The following is a 17,101-nucleotide window of genomic DNA, read 5'->3' on the forward strand; positions in this document are numbered from 1 at the left end:
TTGATACCCTGTCTTGGTTTTCATTCTCTCTCAACTTCTCAGTTGTTTAAGTGGAGTCATTCAGCAACATGTAATAAACTTTCCCTGTAATTTCAACAGCAAAATTACAGAACTGCATGAGCAAGTGAACATTGTATACAGATTTAGACAACCACAGTGTAAAGACAAGGAACCCTCTAGTTGAGGGAGATGATGTATTTGAATAATGCATTTCAGAGCCAAGGCAGCTTTTTGCTTATAAAAGATGGAGGATCTGAGACACTGCTTGGGGATTTAGTATTTGAACAGAAGCAAAACATAAATCTGTTGCAGTTTCCCTACAGCAAAAGCTAACTTTGAAAAAAAAAAAAGTTTTAGTAAAATCTGACATGTGTGCATAAACACACACATACCCCTTTGAGAAATTAATCCATATACCACTTCAGCTGTTGCGCTTATAGGAGCTTAAAATGTCACTTTATGCAGCATAGGCAATCTGAGGGAATCACCTGTCCTGTCCTCCCCCTTCCTTTTGAGGGAGAAGGGAAAGGGGGATGTTATGCACCATATCATGAACTGTTAGCTGGAATCGGGAGTGGCTGGATGACAGCTGTGAGAAGACAGGCATATCAAACACTTGTCGAATCTTTGTTCTGCTCTTGCTCCATTCTGTGAGGTAGATTTCAAATAGCTGGTGATGGAAAAATTGTTTGTAGTATGTAACCTTGTTTGCCATTGTATTTCCATTTGACTCTTCCATGGTAATCTATATTTTCTAACATTACACTCTAACAAAAATAGTGTATGTAGTTAAGAGCAAGACTTTGAATACAGAACTTTCTTGTGTGAAAGTTTTGTACTCCCTTCACTTGCATCTTTGAAAACAAAACAGCTGATTTCTGCTTGCCTCAGAAAACACGCTTCCATGGAAGATGCTATTTCTGTGTGCTACTTCCCTCTACTGGGTGGAATGGGAACAGTTATGGCCGATGAATGGATCCAACTTCATAGGCTAACATCTTGGTGTAAGACTTTCATTGTGATTTGTATGTAGGGTTTTTAAGTGCTTTGTGAATAGAATGGGTTTTAGTGGTTACCCACAGTTCACTGTAGCATTCAAATGCTCTGATAGGCATGCTAATGTTGCAGTCTTGTTTTCCAACTTAAGCATCTCTTAAGTATCACTAGCGTAGAAACACTGTCATAGCAAAGGTTTTTTGCTTTGCTGTTGGGAGCGGCAGGAGGGAGCCTTGCCTAATACTGTCACTGCTCTGAACATGAGGGATTTCTGTATTTTGAAAACATAAAGGATGGTTATCAGCATGCATAATTTGTTTTCCCCTTCCGGGGGGTGGGGTGTGCTGGTGCTGCACTTCTCCAGTGCATTGATTATTAAATGATCCACTTAAGAGAATGTGGTGTTTGTGTATGCAGGAAAAGTCTTCACCTGAAACATGCCATAGATGACATCTCCAATCTGCAAGTGTTGGCAGATGGCTTCCGCTCTTAAGAGGAGCTGATGTGGACACTCTTCCTAGTATTGTATTGCAAAGAAAACAATGACACTTCCATCTAACTGAGACTATGATTTGGAGCTTACTGGGAAGGATAGCTCTTCCTCTGTGGAGAAACTATTGTGAAGTCTTTGCCTATTGCTACTGCCTCTAACCATCTCCTTTATAGTTGAGCTGTTGGGTTTTTTTTACATCCTGGCTCTATTTTCTCTTTAATTCTTCATTAGATAGTGGTACAGATTTTTTTTTTCTTCTAGGTACTGCATTTCTACTGTGATACTTGCTCTGTCCCCATATGTCGGGAATGTACCATGGGACGACACGTGGGTCACAGCTTTATCTACCTCCAAGATGCCCTACAGGATTCCAGGACTCTCACCATTCAGCTCCTGGCAGATGCTCAGCAAGGACGACAGGCTATTCAAGTAAGATACTCCCAACTTGAGTATTTTATTTCCCCCTCTGTCTTCCCCCACAGCTTGTTACAGGGCAAGGTGTCAAGGCAAAAAACTCTCTGCTTCTGCTGTCAGTCTTCTCAGCCCTTCTGTTCTCTCAGATCTCTTACAGAAGTGGCTGTGGAGCTGAAAACAAAGTGCTGTTAGGAGTTTTGCATTCTTGCAGCATAATCTTGTCATGTAAATCACAATAGATATGAAGCTCTGTACAAATGCACTTGAGCGTGAAGAATTTTGAAGAAAGTTCTGATCTTGTATAGCAGTGCCAAGCCTGGTTTTGTTTTTACAACTGAGACTTACTTCAGCTGTCTTTCATGCCTGTATAGCATCTAGCACTGTAACTACCTATGGCTCTGGTTATGTCTTCAGTGTTGCCACCAAATATAAAATACTGATCAGCTGTTGGATTAGTGTGAAACTTCTAACCTGCCTGTGCAGAGGATCTGGAGCTATCCCCATACAAGGATTACTCTGCACACACAGATGCATGTTATAACTGCCTGTTATTGCATTCTACTTCAGCTATGTTTTATAATGCAAATATAAACACCTGGCAAGAACTGGAAGGAAGGTTAGCACAGTACTTCAGACTACAGAAGGAATTTACACAAGGAGTTAACCTGCAGGGATATGTAGATAGTTACTTTTGCTGAGTAATACCTAGTAGTAACTATTATATGGTATTAGCAGTAGTTTTGCCTGTATAAAGAGACTTTGGATGGGGAAAGCATAGTGGGAAGCTTCACTCCACACTACTACCTTCTAGGTTTTTTGGCCTCATGCTCTAGATTTGAGCTGGATATTCTGAAACTCAACACTTCTATGTGATTTAACTAACAAGAATTTTTTGAGTAAACATTGGTAGAATGCCATGTATAGGAAGTAAACTTACTTTCTGAATTGGGTGTACTTTCCTGGCATGTACATGGTACAAACAATAATTTAAAAAAACCCAAAAAACCCATTGTCCACCCATCATTGCTTGTTTCTAGTACATGAGGAAATAAGTTTGTTCAGTGGAACAGGAGCAGCTAACTTTTCTCTCCTTAAGTCTTTGCACCTGTGGAATGGAATGAAATAAGTATTAGGATGGTATAGATAGTAAACTGTTGTTGATGTCTCCCTTTAGTTTGTGATGCTAACTTGTTACAACAGAACAGCAAACACCAAGTTTTTGGAGCTGTGTTTCAAACTGCATCTTAGGACAGAGTCCTGCAAACCGTAGCTTCTTCCAAGATTTGTTTTAAATTGGATCATAAGGCTCTTCAGCAGTATCCATACTGAAATATTTCACATGTCCCCAAAATGAGCAAGAAGGAAGGGATTATACTAGTTTAAAGAACCTCACTGGTGCAGTGTTCTGAATTTCTCCAGGCTGTCCTAGACAAGGGCTTGTCTGTTAGTAATTAAATTACTGCTTTTGACCTCCAGGGCTCTTAATCATCTAACTGGTGTGGATAAATCATCTAAGGAGGGACTGTCTCAGAGTAGAAACTAGCTGAATGTCATTGAGTACCACCCTGCCACTATTGCATGAATGCTTTTGTTCCTGCTTGCTTCCTACTGGGTTTACTTTGCTCATTCCTCCCCCATTTTCTTTTGGCTTTTATGTTGGAGGCTCCTGCCGTTGTGGTGAGCTGACTACTTTATGATGGTACAGGTAAAAGATGGGTGGTACTGACTATGCTCATGTAACTCGAACAAGCAGCTTAATTGAACTTAGTTTGTGCAGTTTTGCCCTGGTTTAGCTAGAGCCCATCCAGGTTAAGAGGCTATCTTGGAAGTGTTAACTGGGCAGCTTGTGTAAAGATTCTGTAAAATGAACCATGCTTTTCAAGAACTGAGTTGTTTTATTAGTTTAGTAGGCTTTTTAATCTGAACTACTGTACAGCAAAAGGGTAGTGAGCGAGCAGATCAGTGATAAAGCTGAGGAGGTAGTAATCTGTGTGTGCATATGAAGGAATGGGCAGACTGTACAATTCAAGACAGCTACTTACCTAAGCAACATCAGCAACAACTAGAAGAGCATGTGATGCAGTTAAAAGCAGAGGTGCCTGACTCAAAGGTTGATGCAGGGAGCCTGCTGTGTAAGAAAATTCCATGGAGCAGAGCTTTCCTTGTTCTTGGGATGATAGGGCTGTGAAGCTATGTATTTATCCTAGGGAGGAGACAGCATGTCAGCATGAATTTAAAACAAACTTTAAAGTAATTAGAGTCTAAATTAAAAGAAATTGGCTTGAGTGCTTTTCTTAAAGTTTGGAAGCAGTCAACAGAGAATTAAATGCCAGTACAAGCTGCAATATGAGGAACATAGACTAGAGCTCATAGATACTGCTGTACTAGTAAGTCTTTCTTAATAGACTCTGAAAGCGATAGCTTTCTGACACAAGATGTTGAGGATGGATGAGGAGGGGTAGTTGAGAGTAAAGGGGAAAATGTGGAATTTGAAGGGCTTTGCAAGAGAGAGGAAATCGAGCCATGAGTCAACTGGCTGGAGAGTATCTGGTTAACCAAAGTTGAAGGCTTTTAGGAAGAAATGTTTATTTAAACTCTTCCTGGGGCTTTGGAGGAAAGATTGTTTTTCAGACTTTAAAAAAAAAAAAAAAAATGCTGTGAATTGGGACATATTTCAGCCTCTTCATCCACTGAAGTCTGATGGAGTCTGTCACTCCTGGAAAGTCCAAACCTCACTTTTCAAAGGAGTTGAAGTCCTCTGTAAGAAATAGTAAGACTGGCAGAAAGAGGCTTGCTTTTTTCCTCAGTGAAGTTCTGCAGCAATGGAAGGCTTCCCTGGCTTTCCCATGTTGGTCCTGGCCTGGATCATGCATTTCTAAGCCTGTCCCTAATACCAGAACTTGTGCTTGTGTGCCTGAGTGGTGAGCTGATCCAGCTGAAAGGGTAACCTTTCTATGGGATTACTTTTTGGCTTGGTCAGCCCCCTGGCTGGTTCACTGCAGTGCTGCAAGGACTGTTGATGGTGCCAGGGAATGGAGCAGAAACACCCAACTCTGTTGCTTGTAGGACCTCTTTCTTGTCTCAGTGGAAAGCTATCCTCCTTGCTGGGATACTTTCCTAGCCTTTTGGGAGACTTGAATTGATTCACAGGATGATATGAGAGCCTAAGCTGACAATTAGATTAATGGGGTGGGGGGAAGCAGGACTGCTGCCTTCCTGTACAGAGAGCTTGTCCTGCTCCCTTGTTTTACCTCATGAATGTGAACACTTAGCTGTCTTCTTTCAGAATTTTTTCCAAGGACTGGGCCACAAACTGAATGTAAATCTGTTATGATGAAAGATAGATGGCTTCTTCAAAATGTCATGTTCTTAAAATACATCTATACATGTGTAATTGTATATATGTATGTATGTGTGTGTAATCTAATGCACTTGGGTAACAGTAAAGCATTGAGTGCTCATTCCAATTTAGGGTCAATTTCCAGGTGAACATGCTAAAACACAATTTGATCTGTTCGTGTCAGTTGTCTTAAAAGTGGTTTTATTGGAAAACAAATAAATTCTTTCCTAGCTGAAACTATAGCTGGTTTTGCTGGGATGTTTGACAGTGCAGGCTTCCACATTTAAATTAATGCAGTGAGACTGGTCATGCGCAGAACAGAGAGCGCCACTCTCTTATCTACCAGCATGTGAAAGGCTTAGGCCTTGGTGGTAAGGGGGGTCAGCCATTAAGGCAATGCCTCTTCTCTCCCAAATTGTGGGGGAGGTCATATGAAGTAGATTAACACCTTTATTCTAGGGAAGGCAGGGAGGCAAGTACTGTGAGTAACTTGGCCAGCCAGAGGAGGAAGCTGATCCGTTGCCTTGAGCCTCTGCCCCTTCAGTGGAAGCTTCCCTGTGGGTTGCTGTATGGATCTGTGCTGCTGGGAGGTCGATACCTGAGAAGGATGGCACTGCTGTGCTGCAAGGGGTCGTTCTGGGCTTGTCACATAGAGTTAGCTCAGGCACCACCCTTGTGTGGGGCTTTGAAGTCAGGCTTGCAGGTTTGAGAATCTGAGATGAAGCTTTATAAACAAAATGGAGTCAATTGTGCTTTTCTAAATCTAGGATTTATATCAACATAAGCTGAATTTCTTTATACTTCTAGTTATTGTTTTGTGTTGTGTTTTAGTGAGTTCCTTAGTGTAACATATGAGCAGATGGTTATCGGGGAAGAAGATGGATTTGACGTGTCATTGTCCAAACTACTGTTCTGCCTAAAACTTAGGCAAAAAGTCTGTTCTTGCAGTACAAACCGAAGTGACTGTTTGTTGGTTTCTGACATGAGTTAACGTGGCCTCTAGCCCTCCCTCTATCAAAGCTTCTTTTAAAATTCTCTTTATGTGAGAATATTTCTTTTAAGTGAGGATATTTTAGTGTTTTACAGTTTTTAGGCTGAAACCTTTATAGTGGTCCAACTACTGTGATTTGTGCTATAGCTGCACCAATATTACTGGAAAGCCACTGCTAAGCCTATTAATCCTAGTATCTTTACTGCACCTATACTTTGTATAGGATCTTCCAATTATTTTTTCTAGTATAAGAACATTAGGAAGTTGATATCAAGTTCTTGATGCTGGAGAAAGCTGGCTGTTATGTCCTAGTTGTTTTATCCTGCTCTGAAACAGTGATAAGTAATTGGAAAAGTTCTGTGAAACAAGCCCTCTGTACCTTTTTGTTACCATACAGAACTGAAAACAAACTATTTATGGATGGAACACCTTCCATTTGGTGGAGGAGGGCTAACTTGAGATATACAGAAAGGTTTCCTTAAGTTTTTTGTATTTAATGTGCTTTTAAAAGCTAGAGAGGGATTTGCCAGAGAATATGCATCTCAAAGCTTTTTCTCTTCTAAGTAGGATTAATTTCCTCTTAAATTCCTTAGTGTTTAAAGTGTAGATCCTCTGTATTGAGGTAGGGAAGTGTGTATTTAAGGTTCTTCAGGCATTACCTGTGGTCCATTCACCCCTGAAATACTGAAGGATTCCTCTGGAGAAAATAAAGTTTGCTTTCAAGTTTGAATTTTCTCTCCAGAGGTTTGCACCTTCACTGGAAAATTTAAACTAGCAAACTTAAATATTGGAATTAATGCCTGAAAAATTATACCTCCCTCCCATCTTTGGATGGATGGAATTAAAAATCCAAATGCTTATGCAAGCTAGCATTGATGAGTTGCCATACAGTTACCATAAGCAGCATTTACATATCTCATGGTGCTGCCACAGTGGCACGTTGTGCTGCAGTTTGTTCAAATGGATAATTTTCTGAACTGAATTGATATAACCTAACATCATGGCTCAGCATCTGGATTAACAGGCTCTACTGTTTCAGAGACCTAAGTTAGCCTCTTTAAGCACCTGTGTGCTGTGTGGACATAACTGGACACATTGATTTAATTTGGGTATCGGACTGTGGAAGCCATGCAGTGAGGGCATCAGCACCTTTACAGTACCTCTGCAGTTCTTGTTTGTAGTATGTCAGAACACATGCTCTGTAATGTGGTTGGTTGTTTGTTTTTTTTCTCCTGGAGTGTTATATGCTTCTGATCATAATTTTTTGTTTAAAAAGGCAGCACGAGTGAAAACTTGGAGTAATGATATTTCTAGAATGTTACATTTAAATATTGCATAGGAATATTTAAGTTAAGTTAAGATTAAATTGTGGAAAGCTTTTTGTTAACTTGAGGCTACAGTTCCTAATGTCCAATTGAAGACCAGAAATGTGAAAAATGCCTGAAAATTGCCATTCTACAAAGTGGCAAATCCTGATTTGGGCCTTTCTGTAGTCAGCCCAGATATCCAGAAGTGCCGCCAGTTCTATGGTACCACTTTGCCACTTCTGGTTCTTGCAGTTGGTTTCTTCAAAGCTTTGTGTGTAGCATCAGTTGCCATGTCAGAGCTGCTGTAGCAAGCTCATTACTAGTTGTTCCCCCCGCCCCCCCCAGGTGATTAAATGTAGCTAAAGGGGCACTCACAGAGGTGCCCAGGTAAAGGAGGCTTGCAAAGGACTCCTTGGGGGCCAATATGACTTTGCTCTTCACCTTTTACTCAAAACTGGCTGGAGCATGTAGGAACTGGCCAGGCATGCCGGGTCTGCTGTCTTGCCCTGGAAAGGAGTGTTTGATTTAGCATTTTGTATGTAGGCACTGGCACTTGAGCATGTTGTATGTAGGCACTGACACCGTGGGTGCCAGTGACACTTTACGTAGGGGTGTGTTTATGCAGAGCTAGGTCTAATAAGATGCAAGATGGTGTATGAATTATAGGAATAGCTACCTTGAGGTGTTAACAAAGTAGCCTTTTCTGTTTGTACAAAATATCCAGAGAATAAAAACTTTGATACCTGCACATTTAATAATCCTCATTAAATGCTTTGAAATCTGAAAGTACAGGTAATGCTGCATGCTATTGTCCTCTTCTGCTAAACTGTGTGTTTTGAATATGTTTTGCTGTTATTTGGGTAGGTGTATAGAGAAGAGCAAGAAATTCTGAAATGTGCTGGTAGCAATAGCTAGTGATAGATGTCTGCATTGCTTTCCTTCATGAAAACATGCTTGTCTGCCCCACTGGAATATGTGCAAGGTTTCCTTTGTTGTGGCCCCCTGGAACATATCACCTGCACAAACACTGTTACTTAAATTTTACTCTGACAAATTAGAAATACCAGTTTCAACCCTGAAGTTTTCAAGATACATTGCAAAGTCTTTTTTTTTTTTTTTTTTAAAAAAACACCCACAAGGCACTGGTGATGTCTCTAATAGAATGGGGAGTGGTATTGGCCATCTTGGGGTCCCTGAGAAGGTCATAAGTGAATAGGTACAGCTGCAAATACGTGATTTACTGTATCAGCCAACAGCAGGAAACAAAATAGTTGTTCTCAATCTCAAATTCAGTAACCCAACATGATTCTTTGCTAAACACAGGCTTTGTCTTCTGTTTCTCCAACATGTGAACTAGCTGACCATCTCATTCACTAGCACTGGAATAAGTATGACATACCGTGAGGGGAGTGCATCATAAAAGCTGCTTTTCTTTAAAAGGATTTGTTGTTAAAAAGGTTGTGTGGTGTCTGACCAGAACAAGAAATGCTGCTGCTTAACATGTTTCCTAAAAAGTTGACCTCTCTGAGACAAGTTCTGCACAGGAAATGCCTGCAGAAAGCAGGAGAGAGTTATGACAGAGCTGTGATATTTTACAGTAATCAAAGAGAATAAGGGATTTCCATGTAAAGAAGACTCCCAAAAGTTGTACTTTAAGCTCTTTGCTTTTGCTTCAAATAGATAACTTGCCTATTGCTGTCCCCCCTCACCCCCGCCACCACTGTCTGCTGCTGTGTTTGATGCTGGTTAGCCTTCCTAGGATGCTCTAGCCTGTTATGGCAGAGTGCAGGATCATGTGAATTTAACCAAAACTTTACCAATACCCTGGACGATATTAGAGCCTTAGTGTTTTGGGCATCTTTCACTCATCTGAGCTGTTCAGACTCCGGCAAGTAAAAATAAATCCACATAATGACATGAGTGGTTGTGCTATTGAATATAGTTACTTGCCCTACCATAACTGGTTCCCACAGACAAAAGATCACAGCATCCACAGGGAGTTAATACCTCTCCTGCTATGATGGAGTTCTTGGAAGATGGACTCTGGTTTTAGTGAAGAATTGTGAGGGAAGTTGAGATTGCCCTTAGCTATAAGGTATGAGGAGAGCATACACACAGATCACAGTCCTAATGGGTACTGTTGTACAAAAAGCTCAAACAAGTAAATCAAGACTTTCTTGCTTTCATAGATGTGCTTGCTAGAATTGGAATATGAGTGGCTAGCATAGTTCTAACACTTCTCAAGGAGATACCTGTTTCTTCTTGAAGAAGAGGACGAGGGTGTTTTGCTGTACTTGACCAGAATCAAGGTCTCTTTTGGGAAGAAATACATAAATTTTCCATGCAGTAGAAGCTGGTTCTGTATATGAATGGCAAAGTAAAGATGATAGCGGCACAGTACTCTTACATGTGGACTCTTCCAGCTAGGACTGAGACTTACTGGCTTTTATGAAGCCCTGATCTGTGGCCAGTTGTGACTTCATGTCTGCTTTGCTAATTGTTGTAATGAGTTTTTCACTTTCTGTCAACTTGAAGTGTTAAGTCAACTTTGTCTGCCAGAAGCTTTGTGTGAAGGCAGGTCAGGTCTGCCTCCAGTGGGACTGGGATATTTAGGCTGTCCATGAGTTTGAAGACATTCTCTGTTAAAAATGTAGCAAAGGTGACTAACCTGGGAGTTGCATGAGGGAGGAACAGCTGAAAGGCATGCTCCTCTTGACAGCCCCTCTGCAGCACAGGGCTTAGTAAGTAGCACTCCTATTTTCCTCTGCCAGTTTGCAAGAGACTTCTTTGGATTAAAGATCAGAAACATTGCCTTGTCTTATTTTCTCAGCGTTGTCTTCATCTTGTCTCCAGAGACTAATCACCTGATAAGTTAGGAGTCTTCCTTTTCCTTTCAGTTCTCTACTCCTATGTGACCTGGAAGGATACATCCGATTCAAACTATTTGTCTTAAAATAACTACATGGAATGAAAATGTCCAAGTAACAGTACACTTCGGTTTTTATGTTTTAGCATTGCCATTGTTGGCATAAACTAGATGCTGTTGAACTTGCCAGATCATACTTTGAAAATATAAACAACTAATTCCATGAAAGATAACAAAAAGCCCTGTCTGACTTTCTAGACAAAGCTGGATCACATTGGGTAGTTCATAGATTGTTCCATCAGGTGGTTCTTAGATTGGTACATACTTATATACATAAGTAAACCGAGGATATTTTCCATAAGGCCCTGAATGTACAGTAAAGCCTTTAAATTACATTTTTGCCCACTTTATCAAGCCTGCATTTCTGAAGATAAAAGATGTTTTCTGCCAGAGCATTTCCTGGCTACCTAGCCTGAAACAGCTCAAGTTCTGAAATGGACCAGTTCCTCAGACCAGAGTGAGGGAAAGGTGTTGTAAAGTATCTAAAATGCTGTATTTAAAAACAAATACCCATGGCTATTTCCGTGGCTTTCAGTATGTAATGTGGAAAATGAAGGCGAGTTACATTCTCGGCTGTCAAACTTGTCGAGCTGCTACAGTCAGTGTAGGGTGTTGGTAGGGGTTTAGATGTCTTGTGTGTGTTGCTTAATATTAAAATTCTAGAAATAAAATACTGTGATATGCCAAAATTACAAAAAGAGAAAAAAGTAAATGCTTGATGGTACAGTCACAGAATCACAGGATGGTTGAGGTTGCAAGGGACCTCTGGAGGTCTTGTCCAGCCCCCCAGCACAAGCAAGGACACCCAGAGCCAGTTGCACAGGACCGTGTCCAGATGGCTTTTGAGCATCTCCGAGGAGGGAGGCTCTACAATCTCTCTGGGCAACCTGTGCCAGTGCTCAGTCACCCTCACAGTGGAAAAAAAGTGTTTTTCTTATGTTCAGAGGGAACCTCCTGTGTTTCGGTGTGTGCCCATTGCCTCTGGGCCTGTCACTGGGCACCACTGGAAAGAATTTGGCTCCGCCTGTCCTCTTTGCACCCTCCCTTCAGGCATTTGTATGCATCGGTAAGATCCCTCCTGCTCTTTCTCTTTTCTAGGCTAAATACCTTCACAAACCATCATTTTGTTCTAGAATTTTGTAACTAATAAACTAGTATCTTTCTAACCTCTTAGAAGCTCACAATCTCATCTGCATGTTAATGCTGGTTCACTGTATGACAAAGGTGTTGAAAAGATTCAGTTAACTGATGCTATTGAACCCATTAGGAACTGTGATCCTTCAGATTTGCCTGCTCTTTATCTTGTTTGGTTTTATGCCCTTTTCTGAAATATTTTGTGAAACTGGGAGCACTTCGGGAAGTGTTTTTTCAAGGAAACAATTTTTTTTCTTCAAGGGGAGAAGAGACATGTTCCTGCCAGATGTGTTCTGTGTATTTGCAGAATAGTACTACAGAATGTTTTAAAAACACTAATATTACAAGGTTATATTAGAATTTGGTCTCTATCCAAGGTGTGAATAACTTTATGAACGCTTTCTAATGTTAACCATCTGATCTTTGTTTTTTCTTTTAAAATTGATTAACTTCACATTCTGTTAGGGGTATTTATCTGTGCAGCTCAGATGCATAGATAAAACAGTCCGTTCCCTGCAGTGTCATTTCTTACTAGAAGCAGAACCACTGCACAACAGTCTGAACCATTCTGAGGGACAAGACAAACTGAGTTGTCTATATGTAGGAAAACAGGTGTATGAATTTCTGTACAAGTCTTTTGTTTGAGTTCATACTAGCAGCTTGCTGGAATTGCATGGGGAGTTTAGTCCTGTGGTGGTGGTGCATGGTACAACAAAGGTGTAAATTCCATGTAATAGATGTATTAAAAAAAATTATGTCAGTTTTCAGGCTCTGATGTATGAAATGGGCGAAGGCCTGGTAAAAACCCAAGAGTTGTCACTTTATGCCTTCACCTGAAAGCATAGTCAAATATAAGCAGCAGTCCTGATGCATTTCTGATTGGTTTGGTTGAGCCCTAAGTGTGTCTTTTTTTTTTCTCCCCAGCTGAGTATTGAACAGGCCCAGGCTGTGGCAGAGCAGGTTGAGATGAAAGCTAAGGTGGTACAGTCTGAAGTCAAAGCAGTGACTACTAGACATAAGAAGGCCTTGGAAGAGCGGGAGTGTGAGCTGCTCTGGAAGGTATGCACCTTATATTGGTGGTTTGAACTGCTGACAAGTGTCTTTTTAAACTGAGAAGATGCTTTTTAACTAGTACGTGGCCAGATTCTGATATCCTCCCAAGGAACACTAAATTCAAACACTACAGTTTACTGCAAACTCATTTTTTTCTGTAGGTAGCAGGATGCTGGATTCTGGTCCTGGTTGGTTTTGTGCTGAAGGTGTCTCTTAATCTGAGAAACTGGATGGGTTTTTGTGTAGGGACTACTGTATCCTGAGGCAAGCTCAGCCCCACAGGTAGGGTGGGCACTCCCCCTGCTGGCTCAGCAGCTGTGCCTCACATCTCAGTACTGACCGGAGAGGGGATCAGATCACCTTTAAACACCTTGTTTAAAGAACACCTTTAAAACCTTTTTAACACGTTGCTGTAGAATTAGGTATGTACTATACAGGTTTTCTTATATGATCCACTTCTCAAACAAAGGAAGGGAGTAAAGCTGTATAGGCCATGTGCTTTCTTAGAAAGACTAGTAGAAATTCTGCAATACTAACTTTCATTGTCCCCACACATGAAAGCTTACTTTACCCTCAATCAAGATAGTGTCCCCCTGATTTTTTTTTTTACTAGTAGAAGAAAAGAATTATCTCCAGTAAGAGTATCTGCACAGTCCCAAACTCCTGCACTCCAGCCACGATGCACACGTGGTATTTCGAGAGCAGGAAAGGATGTAACAGCAAAGTCTTTTATTCTGGAAAGGTAACTTAGTGTCATGGCTCTTCTCTGCTTGTTTAGCACAGATTAGTTTGGATTGGCCCTTTGGGTCCCACTTGTAGAATTGAACAGAAACCCTCTCTCTGCTGTTGGATGAGGTCTTTTAGATCAGTGAGTCAAACTTGTCCTATGATTGCATGATAGCTAGTACTGGTATGGGGAGAAAAAATGTGTCATCAAGATGGGAAAAGTTTAAGATTACATTGCGAATGCTCCTACAGTATGCTATTGCACCAGATAAAGTGTAGCAGGAAACCATGTGCTGTGTGGCCACTGTCTATGCTAGCAGAACCAGGCAGGATGGCGTGTACATGTGGTTGGTGAGGCACATGCTGCCAAGAAGCAGTGCCATCTTGCTGAAGTACTCCTCCCCTGCCTCTTCTCCATCAACGTTGACTGGAACAGTAATTTTCTGGTTTATTATCTGTTGCCAGCAAAATGACCACTCTGGTAAGAGTTTATTGTATGGAACTACTCTAGCTACAGTGAGACTAATAATCCACTAAGAGAAGTTTGTTTTTCTGTAGTTCTTTTATAAGTGTCAGTGGCAAGATTATAAATGCACTTTATATAGTTACTGTACTTCTAATGCTGCTTTTTCTGAGGTATTGGGATTGAGGGAGATGAGTTCGTGTTCCACTGTTAGCCTTCACCAGGAAGCTTGGCAGCCTTCTCTTTTGAGGTATTCCTAGTACAGGAGAAGTAAGAGCTGCCCCTAAGCTATTTGTATCCCAAGAGGCTGCATAAATGCACTTTATTGGAATGTCTGCACTGAGAACAAGTTCTCTTCAGGTTATAATACATTATTTTAAGAAGGAAACTTGGTGGTGGTAAGTTGTTCTAGCAAAAAGAGGTGAATGTATTAATCCCTCATGTGAAATGTGTTAGTGAATAACAATTTTGGGTACAAAGCTGAGGCCAAGGATTAAGCTGAGACCTAAGATTAGTAATCTCCTTTGGAAATATATTGGAGGAAGCATCTCTGACTTTAAAAAGTCTAGTAAAACCTGCATGCCTTAACTTTAAATGAAATGGCGTGTTTGTACATCTGTTAATCTAGTCAGTGTATAACCAAGGAGTCTTCAGACAGTGAGTTGTTCCTCATTAAAATACATTGCTGGTATTGTTCTGCAGCCAAGTAGGTATTCAGACTTAAGGAAATGTATTTTTACAACAATAAAACAATTGCAATTTTAATTAGTTTTACAAGGCAGGTGTGTTTGCCAGATGGTTTAAAGTGATTTTTCACAAGTAAAGATAAACACACACACACACACACACACGTAAAATTATATAAAATAGTTACAAACAGACGACTTTTGCTTGGGCTTCAGTCCCCCAAGCGGGGACTGGCAGCAACCTTTTGTGTCATTTGAAGTGACGTTACAAAGCATCCTGTTGCAAAGCACTAGCTTGGCATGACTGCCAGTATTTGCAAGAAAATATTAAAATAATTGGACCCTAAAAATCCCTGGAGATAAGTGTCTGGTATTATCCAGTCACGTAAAAACAGTTCTGACAGGCAGGGGAATGACAAGAGCCCATGTGCATTAGCTGATGCTGACTCCTAGCCTCAGCTTTGTGTGATAACAGCCTACCTTCTGAAATCGGTCTCAATTCTGGTTAGAGAAGCCTCAGCCTCTGCTCTTTAAGAGCCTGCAGTAACCTCTGTCCTCCCTGGAGTCTAAAAACCTCAGATGATCTGTCAAGTACCTTGCAACTAGAAAATAGAACAGCATTTGAGGAAGCAAATTATTATTAGTAAGCAAATGGCACTCTGATGCAGCAGGTCTGCAGAGTAAGAATGTATGATTTTGGCTGGAGGATGGGAGAGAGTAATAATCCTAAATTTGGATAAATAATTGCTTTTTCTCATTTCTGCTTCTCTACATCACAGCTTTGAGGCTTGCTCTGCAGTTCTGTGTCAACATGCTGCAACAACTGCACAACTGGTTTTCATGTAGAAGAGCGACATTAGGAAACGTTTCTGTGTTGCAGGTTGTCTTTTCTGATGTAAGTGTGCTTTTCTCTCTCCCCTGTTCCTCCCTTAGGTGGAAAAGATTCGTCAAGTCAAGGCTAAGTCACTCTACTTGCAAGTTGAAAAGTTACGTCAGAACCTAAATAAGCTGGACAACACCATTAGTGCTGTTCAGCAGGTCCTGGAGGAAGGTCGTACCATGGATATTCTTCTGGCTCGGGACCGCATGCTGGCTCAGGTGCAGGAGCTGAAGAATGTGAGAGGCCTTCTCCAGCCTCAGGAAGATGACAGGATCATGTTCACTCCCCCTGACCAGGCATTGTATATGGCCATTAAATCCATGGGCTTTGTCAGCAGTGGGGCTTTTGCTCCTCTGACCAAAGCCACCGGGGAAGGCCTCAAGCGTGCGCTGCAGGGCAAAGTGGCCTCTTTCACAGTGATAGGCTATGACCATGACGGTGAGCCTCGCCTTTCAGGAGGGGACATGATCTCTGCAGTGGTGATGGGCCCAGATGGAAACCTTTTTGGAGCAGACGTCAGCGATCAGCAGAACGGGACCTACCTGGTCAGCTACCGTCCACAGCTAGAGGGAGAGCACCTGGTATCCGTGATGATGTGTAACCAACACATTGAGAACAGCCCCTTCAAAGTTGTGGTGAAATCTGGGCGCAGCTACATAGGCATTGGGCTGCCAGGGCTCTCCTTCGGCAGTGAGGGAGACAGCGACGGCAAACTCTGCCGTCCCTGGGGGGTTAGTGTAGACAAAGAAGGCTACATCATTGTGGCTGACCGCAGTAACAACCGCATCCAGGTGTTCAAACCGTGCGGCACCTTCCATCACAAGTTCGGCACCCTGGGCTCCCGGCCGGGCCAGTTCGATCGCCCCGCCGGTGTGGCCTGTGACATCTCGCGTAGGATCGTTGTGGCTGACAAGGACAATCATCGCATCCAGATCTTCACGTTCGAGGGGCAGTTCATTCTGAAGTTTGGGGAGAAAGGAACAAAGAACGGGCAATTCAATTACCCATGGGATGTGGCCGTCAATGCAGAGGGCAAGATCCTGGTCTCTGACACAAGGAACCATCGTGTTCAGCTGTTTGGGCCCGACGGCGTGTTTCTCAACAAGTATGGCTTCGAAGGGGCACTCTGGAAGCACTTTGATTCCCCCAGAGGTGTGACTTTCAATCATGAGGGCCACTTGGTAGTGACAGACTTCAACAACCATCGCCTTCTGGTCATCCATCCAGATTGCCAGTCAGCACGCTTTCTGGGTTCGGAGGGCACCGGGAACGGCCAGTTCCTGCGCCCACAGGGAGTGGCGGTGGATCAAGAGGGGCGCATCATCGTGGCTGATTCCAGGAACCACCGGGTGCAGATATTTGAGTCAAATGGTAGCTTTTTATGCAAGTTTGGCACTCAGGGAAGCGGCTTTGGTCAGATGGACCGTCCTTCAGGTATAGCCATCACCCCTGATGGCATGATTGTTGTGGTCGACTTCGGAAACAATCGAATTCTCGTCTTCTAATCTGTGTTTGAATTAGGAAGAAACTGTCTCAGGGAAATTCTTCTAAGAAAAAATGAAAAAATACAACGTTAATTCAAACCTACCTCATCTTTAATTTTTTTACAGATGAATGTACTTATCTTTTCTGCAGGGAGTGAGCCTGTAAAGTTAAATTCTATCTACCTCATTGTCCTCCCTTTCTTCCCCG

General features: G+C 41.9%; 1 protein-coding gene across 1 annotated transcript in view; it reads left to right on the top strand.

Moving 5' to 3' along the window:
• TRIM71 (tripartite motif containing 71) overlaps nt 1-17,101 on the top strand; it is a 58,088-nt gene extending 40,987 nt beyond the window's left edge. The window contains exons 2-4 of the mRNA XM_030009435.2: nt 1,751-1,918; nt 12,526-12,660; nt 15,463-17,101. Of these exons, the coding sequence (XP_029865295.1) occupies nt 1,751-1,918; nt 12,526-12,660; nt 15,463-16,914 (1,755 nt within the window). The 3' untranslated portion in view covers nt 16,915-17,101. The remainder of the gene's footprint in view (nt 1-1,750; nt 1,919-12,525; nt 12,661-15,462) is intronic.

This window comes from Aquila chrysaetos, chromosome 3 (genome assembly GCF_900496995.4).
Source record: "Aquila chrysaetos chrysaetos chromosome 3, bAquChr1.4, whole genome shotgun sequence".
Lineage (NCBI taxonomy): Eukaryota > Metazoa > Chordata > Aves > Accipitriformes > Accipitridae > Aquila > Aquila chrysaetos.